This window comes from Mustela erminea, chromosome 6, assembly GCF_009829155.1.
Source record: "Mustela erminea isolate mMusErm1 chromosome 6, mMusErm1.Pri, whole genome shotgun sequence".
Classification (NCBI taxonomy): Eukaryota; Metazoa; Chordata; class Mammalia; order Carnivora; family Mustelidae; genus Mustela; species Mustela erminea.
In genome coordinates this window covers 38,277,517-38,285,606 of record NC_045619.1, presented here as the reverse complement: position 1 = coordinate 38,285,606, position 8,090 = coordinate 38,277,517, and the positions used below count along the sequence as shown (strand labels likewise).

Genomic DNA, 8,090 nt, shown 5'->3' with positions numbered 1-8,090 from the left:
TTGGTGGGGGGGGGTTGGCTGACACTCTACTCGGGAAGGGCTGGGAGAAGGATGATCATGAATTTCCTTTTGGAAAGATGGTTTTGAATTGCTTTTTGGGGACATCAGGGTGAAGAGAGCCAATACTGAGCTGTAGATACTGCAGTATCTTGAATAGGACCGAAATCACACAAGGGAACAAAATAACCCTGACTCAACAAAGGCGCCCTGGGTCAAGTTCACTTTTAAGGTGGAAATGTCAGAGGATAAGGTGGACTAAGATGGAAGATCCAGGCGAGGGTGATGTCAGGGGTGCCAACTGCAGCAGCGTCCAGAAAGGAGGAAGAGTTCAATCAGCACTTCAAACGCTGCGGAAGATAAGCAGCAATTAAACCCCAAGGCCTGTGTCCACTCAGGGCTGTTCACAGCCACCCGGTGGGCTTCTGTTTCTTTTTCACGAGAGGCCGAATTTCCCACTCGGGTTCTCCGTCACCGCCCGCCCCTTCCCTCCCTTCTTCCATGCTGCCTGCGTCCGGCTCCTCCACACACCGACGTCGCGGGGCTCGCCTCCCACTCCCCTTCCCACCCGCCGCCTCTCAGCGTTTCCATGGAGACGTTCTCTTAATGAACCGACGGACAGGGCCCCCAGGCGGGAACGCGACCCGGCGGATCCCGAGCAGCGGCGGGAAGAGCTGGAGCCTCGGGGAGGAGGCTGCAAGGAGCACGGGCGCCAGGTGGGGTGCGGCGGCGAGTGGGCGCCCCGCCGTCTGCGCCTGTCCGGCCCGCACCTGCGCGCGAACCGTGCAAAGCGCGGGCGGCCGCGCGGCGGGGCGGGCGTGGACTCCAGCCCGCACCCGCTGCTGCGCTGGGCGTCCCGCGCCCGGACCTCTGGGCTCTGCCCTCCGCGCGGTCCCACGCTCCCACCCCCACCCCGACCCCAGCGCGGCCACCCTTACAACCGGAGGCCTTTTCTCTCAACCCTGTTCCGCGCTCCGTCCGCCCAAAGTGGGCTCCCGCGGCCTCTTTCTAAACCAGTGCGCCCCAGGGCAGCCGCTCTCTTTCTCCGTCCCGGGCGCGGACCCTGTGACTCCACAGATTTGAATTTGAGCGGGGACTTGGACTTGACGAGCAGGCAGCCCGGAGAGATCTTTCCACGTTGGCATTCTTAGGAGGGGGCACAGCTTTCGCAATGCTAGTTCTCACTTGGAGAGCTGGCGCGGGAGGTGGATACCGCAGCCCCGCGGATAGTACAGTTACCTCAGGTTGGGGGGAAATGAACAAGGTTAAACATTGCACTTTTGTGCAGGTGTCTGGATTGGATTATTACGTATTTTTTAACGGGGTTGACTTTTATCTCAGGTAAACAGCGTGACAGGAACTAAAGAGGATTTTGTAGGAAGGAATTCGCTTTACAGTGGGCTCTCTAGGGGTTTTAAAATGGATCATGGGTACCTGTTTAAATATTATCAGTTTTAGAAATATGTATAATACCAAGTCTGTTAATTTTTTTCCGTTATATCTTTCGTTGAATGGAAAGGTCTCAGTTACCCAGAGAGTCTAGATTCCTAGGAAAAGTGACATAAGCTTTTTAGATAAATGTGCTTTAAAAATAAACTAAGTTGAAAAGACTTAAATGTTTTTCCCAGTTCGTCAATAGTTCTGAAATATTTTTCTTAACGATGGTGTGATGTTAAAATGTGAGAAATTACTTCCATGAAGTAGCAGTGTGTAGGTGTTCTAAATTTCCAACAATTAAGATTAAATAGTTTCACACAATGTGATACAATTTCCTGTAATTGCCTGATAATTCATTTTATTTCTAACACCCCTTTTATACTTAATTATAGCAGCTTCTAGAAGCAAGTTACTTTGTAATTTGTTGGAAAGTACTGGCGATTCCAGTCTTATTAGATGGAGGGTATTAAGCAGCACCTACTTATTAATACTTTAACATTTAGTTGGATGAACAGTCTAACTTGAAAAGATGACATTGAAGTGATATACATACACATCTAAAGAATGTCCAGTGATTTAGTTTTGAGGCTAAAAAAATACATGTTTAATTGAGCTGAATATACTTTATTTTTCAGATGAAGAAATCAATTATTCTATTGCTCTGGTTACAATATGTTGTTAAGGTAAGACATTTTTGAGCATTTTTAAAAAATAATTAGTTAGGGGCACCTGGGTGGCTCAGCCAGTTAAAGCCTCTGCCTTGAGCTCAGGTCATGATCCCAGGGTCCTGGGATCCCCGCGTCGGGGTGTCTGCTAGATGTTGCACAGATTTGTACATGTAAACGGCATCTGTTTTCACTGCTCACACATTGTGTTGGGAAAAATCTGTGGGAAGAGAGATCAGAAATTGGTAAGATTCATGGTATAGTGAGGCATTTTAAAGTTATTTTTGGTAGGAATTTTGATTAAGTATATCATTCTCTTGAGGTCTGAGGTTTTTTTTTTTTTTTTTTTTTTTTTTAATCATCTAAGGAATACATCTCTAATCCTGTGGTCTAGCTGTTTTGTCTCAGTTGCTAACATTTTCTTTCTGTAGCAATAAACTGAATCTCTAAAATAACTCAGAATCGAGCATTTTTTTACTCTAACTTATTTCTGTTGCAAGTGTGTTATCAAGAATGTCTGTGAAATAATTTAGCTCTGTAGCCATTATGATCAAAGTACATAATGGACACACCAGGAGGGGGTGCTGTGCTTTTCTTGTGATTTTGAGTCTCTTCTTTTCTCCCTGACCCCAGGAACATGGTGTTTCCAACTTTGAGAAACATGGATCTTGAATTTCCTTGCTTTCATTTTTACTTATCTTCCTTAAGTCATTTTCAAAATTATGTTTACAAATAAAGTATCCAATGGGATGTTACCTAATTCATGTGTAGAAATTGAGACTGCTGAGATACTTTTCAGTTATAATTTGACATATTATGGGCTTCATTTTTGTAAGTTTTCTAATAAAATAGAAATGGTTAATAATAACAAAGAATGCATTTTTATTATATCTTTACAGTTACTTTTCTTTCCCATTTCAGATCTCAAAAAGTTTCTGTTATATGCCAATGAATAATAAAACAACAACAGTTTTTATTGAATGGGATGAATTTCCTAAGGCAGGAAATCCTGAATTTTATTTTTTAAAATACCAACTTGTTAATAATTTTGCTGAAAAAGTAAGACATTTTTTTTTTACTCTGATAAAAAGTAAGCATAATGTAAATGTATTGGGACTTAATGTCACATCATAGTAGGAATTTGATGGTTATTGAGATTCCTTTTTCTCCAATTTTATTGAGATAATAATTGACATATAACATTGTATAAGTCTAGGGTCGCCTGGGTGGCTCAGTTGGTTAGGTGTCTGCCTTCAGCTCAGGTCATATATAAATAAACATATATAAGTCTAAGGTATATATAATTTGATATATGTGTATGTATATGTATATATGATATAATGATTTGATATTTGTATATTGAAATGATCTGACATTTGATATTTGTATACTGTATATTGCAAAATGATGACCATAGTAAGTTTAGTTAATATGTATTAGCTCACATAATGACAAGTGGTTTTTTTTCCTTATGATGAAAACTTTTATGATCTACCCTGGAGCAACCTTGAAGTACACAACAATATTGTTACTTATTCTCATCATGTTCTACATTATATCTCCAGAAATTATTTATCTTATAATTAGAAATTTGTATCTTTTGGTTATCTTCACCCAGTATTCCCTCAGCTCTGGCAACCACCACTCTGATCTATTTGTATGATTTTAGTTTTCTTAATTCTACATATAAGTGAGATCAGTATTTGTCTTACTCTGACTGATTTCACTTAGTGTAATAATACCTTCAGGGTCCATCCATGTTGTCACAATGGCAGGATTTTCTACTTTTTTATAACTGAATAGTATTCCCCTGTGTTGTGTATGTCTGTGTTTGGGCATGTATATACCAGATTTTCTTTATCCATTCATCTATCAATGGGCACTTTTATTGTTTTCTATATCTTGGCTATTGTAGATAATTCTGTAGTGAACTTAGGGGTGCTGATATCTCTTTGGGATGGTAATTTTGTTTCCTATCTTTCTGGTAGTTTTAATTTTAATTTTTTTGAGAACGTTCCATACTGTTTTCCATAGTAGCTGCACAAATTGATATTCTCAGCAGAACTGCACCAAGGGTTCCCTTTTCTCCATATCCCTACATAGCATTTGTTGTCTCTTCTTTTTGATGATAGCCATTCTGATAGGTGCCATTTTGACACTGTAGTTTCAATTTGTATATCTCTGATGACTAATGATATTGAATACCTTTTCGTATGCCTGTTGGACATTTGAATATCTTCTTTGGAAAAATATTTCTTCGGGTCTTTGCCCATTTTAATTGGATTATTTGTTGCTGTTTGTTTGCTTTTTGTTATTGAGTTATAGGAGTTCATTATATATGTTGGGTATTAACCCACTATCAGATGTGTGGTTTGCAAATATTTTCTCCTATTCCATAGATTGGCTTTTTCTTTTGTTTATCTTTTCTTTTGCTATGCAGTTATTGGGATTTCTTACTCTTATTTCATTAGTGTGTGAAATGTGAGCATTTTGTGAAATATCTTCAATAAGTAGTCAATCAAATTACCCTTGAACTTTTTCATAGGAATGATTATATTTTTAATAATTTATATGTTATACAGAGAGTAATTACTTGAGGTAATATCATTTTATGTAAAAATAAATATTTTATGTATATATTTGTATTCTATTTGAAAAATTGCTTCTTACGAAAGAAATATACAAAAGTCAAACTTTTAATGAACATACCTGACTCAGTTAATAAACATTCCTTAAGCAGATGAATCTAATTATTTACAGAATATCAAAAGCATTCTTGTAAATCCACAAGAGCTTTCAAAATCAATAACATTAGAGGAAAATGAAGACTATCACATCATTCTACAGTCCCTAAAATATGGACAAATTTTAAGTGAAAAGTCATTTAAAATCTGTAAGTAATATATATTTGTTGTTTGTCTGTATTGCCTAATTGTAAAAGGGAAACAATTTTATTACCAGGTAATCTGAATTTTGTAGTAATTAACAGTCATATAATGGTCCAAAATTACATCATGATGATAGTGTTTTGTGTTTTTTTTTAACATAATGTAAACTTCAAAATTTAAAGGAAATTATAAATTAAGAAGAAGATTTTAATTTCTGACATTTGATGTGTACTAATATGAATAGATAGGCATAGCAGAGATGTTACATGCAATCCAGATTATCTAAAAATATTACAATGCAGATTTGTAATCTAAGTCATTTATTTTAAGCAGGGGACAAGAAACTCTCATATAGTCTAGAAAGTATTTCATAGTAGATAATTTGCTCTCCCATCATAGTTATTCTTTTGTGACTCAACATCTTTTGTGTTTCATTCAGTTTTATTTGAATCCAACTAATTATTGTTCTTGATTTTTTTTTTTTAGGTAGTTTCTCAACTAGCAATATTAAAACAGTAGTGACAAGCACGAGTGTTTCTTTTAATTGGAGTGTACTGTCTTCCAATGACATTTCAGTGTCAATATCTCTCAATAATTCTTCACAAATTATGCCAAATAATGTTACAGTTTATGAGTGGGATAATTTAAAACCTAGAAGCCTATATAGTTTTAAATTTGAATTTAAACAGTTGTATTTGGATTTTATAAATATATTGCAGAGACTGGATGTTCAAGTAGAAACAGGTATGCAAATATCTGGTTCATTATTAATATATTATATATCTTGTAGATAACTTGGTAGATGTATTGTTCTTTTCAAAAGTGGCTGAGCCAAATATTAGCTACAGGAAATTGCTTGTAAGTGAACCAGCATAGTTCCTTTTTTCTAACTATATCATTCTGGTATTTGACTGATTTATTGAACAAGCTGGATTTAGAACTTAACAAGCTGGTTAAGAACTTTGTTTCCTTCCACCACGTCTTAAAAATGAAACCAAGTGGGTTCTCTTTTCTTTAGTTCTGGCAACTATTGATAGCTTTTTTTTTTAAGGTTTTTTTTTTTTTTTTTTTTTTTTTTTTTTTTTTTTGACAGAGAGAGACACAGTGAGAGAGGGACCACAAGCAGGGGGAGAGGAAGAAGAAGGTTTCCTGATGAGCAGGAGGTCTGATGTGGGTGGGGCTCGATCCCAGGACCGTGGGATCATGACCTGAGCCAAAGGCAGACGCTTAACTGACAGCCACCCAGGCATCACTATTGATAGCTTTTTAGGTGACTTTAAAATATCAATGAATGGTCTTATCTTCAGGTATTAATAGATCCATTAAAATCCATAAAAATATCAATCTTTCATCCTATATAAGGCTTCTTCATTATTCATCCCCAGTCGGATGTGACCAAAATTTGGAATATTCCAAGGGATAAGAGAATGTACGTTTAACTTCTTTGTGGCTTCCTAGATCCACTTCCTTCTTCCACATGGTGAAAAAGATTTAAGAGAAAAGGAGAGAGTCATAGACCCCTAATAACAGCAACACACTGTGATGGGCTGTGTGCTATTTTAATACCCTGTATAGGAATAAACTTTGAACTCCAGTATAGAGTTACACGTCAGTAATAAGAAAAAGAAAGTAAGGTAATTAAAGCATCCCCTCTTCCCATCTCCTTCTCCTCCCTGTGAAGAAAGAGGACAACAGTTTGTTCAAAAGATCCTTCTTACATCTCCCCAATATGTTGGGTTGAAGCTCTGATAAAATATCTACTCTCCGGGCACCAGGGTGGCTCAGTGGGTTAAAGCCTCTGCTTTTGGCTCAGGTCATGATCTCAGGGTCCTGGGATCGAGCCCTACATCGGGCTCTCTGCTCAGCAGGGAGACTGCTTTCCCCCACCCCCCGCCGCCTCTCTCTGCCTGCCTCTTTGCCTACTTGTGATCTATCTCTGTGAAATAAATAAATAAAATATTATTTTTTAAAAAAATCTACTCTCAATAGCTTGATATTTTCCCCAGTCTTTCCATGGTGTATAATCTTAGAGAAAAAGTCTAAGTGTTTTCTGGAAAGTGAACCCATTTGAAGTCAAGTAGCAATAGCAGAGAGCAGAATTCTTAGCAAGTGTTATATCTAGTTCTCTAAAATATAGATAAACCTGAAAAGTCTCTAAAATATAGATAAACCTGAAAAGTCTCTAAAATAAACACTTAAAAATTCTCTGCCAACATAAGAGTGATAGAAAGAAAGGGCAAACTAAAGTGACTTAGAAAGAAAAGAAATAAATCTGTGGTTTTATTTTAATTAAGTTATAATTGGACAATAATTCTGCATAATTAATTCTTAGAAACTACTTAAAACTATTTTAATTGTTTGTAACCCATTTGCTACTTGAATAATAGCAACTTTAGTAATTTTACTGGTTTGGGAGAACTACAGGGAAAGTGCACAATTAATGCTATGAGATTTTCATGATTAATTACTATAAATGTTAAGAAATGTACTAATTAAATGTTATATTACTGAATTCATCTTTCACAAAACATTTTTCTTTCGGTAGGTTCATGTTCACGAGGATGGCTAGCATTAAGAAACAGTTGTTACAAAATTAGCAAAGAGAGGGTGCCATGGAACATAGCCCAGCGACGCTGTAGGTTATCCTTAAGTTCTGCACACCTTGTGGATATAATAAGTGAAGAGGAAAAAAAATTTATAATTTCACTTCTCAGGTCAAAAAATCAGATAATAATATGGACTGGTCTTAATGACTTGAAGGTTAGTCAATGTAAAGAAGGGCATGTATCATGATAAAGCTATGTTTCCTTCCTTCCTTCCTAATTCCTTGCTTCCTCTCTTCCCCGCCCCCCACCATTCTCTTCCTTTCTCTTTCCTTCCTTTTCTCCTCCCTCCCTCCCTCCCCCTCTTCCTTCCTTCGTCCATCATGCACTAAATATTTAGAGTACTTCTTATAAGCCAGACACTGTTTCATTCTCCGTTTCTCTATCTCAATCTTTCCCTCCCTCCTTGCCTCCCCATCACCTGTCTTTAGAGCAGTTTAGGTTCATAACAAAATTGAGGGGAAGGTCCAGAGATTTCCCACATACCCTGTCTCCACACA

General features: G+C 37.5%; 1 protein-coding gene across 1 annotated transcript in view; it reads left to right on the top strand.

Moving 5' to 3' along the window:
- The first annotated feature begins 260 nt into the window (after positions 1–260).
- LOC116593460 overlaps positions 261–8,090 on the top strand; it is a 29,702-nt gene continuing 21,872 nt past the window's right edge. The window contains exons 1-7 of the mRNA XM_032347733.1: positions 261–326; positions 441–713; positions 2,070–2,117; positions 3,021–3,158; positions 4,860–4,992; positions 5,474–5,731; positions 7,533–7,747. Of these exons, the coding sequence (XP_032203624.1) occupies positions 261–326; positions 441–713; positions 2,070–2,117; positions 3,021–3,158; positions 4,860–4,992; positions 5,474–5,731; positions 7,533–7,747 (1,131 nt within the window). The remainder of the gene's footprint in view (positions 327–440; positions 714–2,069; positions 2,118–3,020; positions 3,159–4,859; positions 4,993–5,473; positions 5,732–7,532; positions 7,748–8,090) is intronic.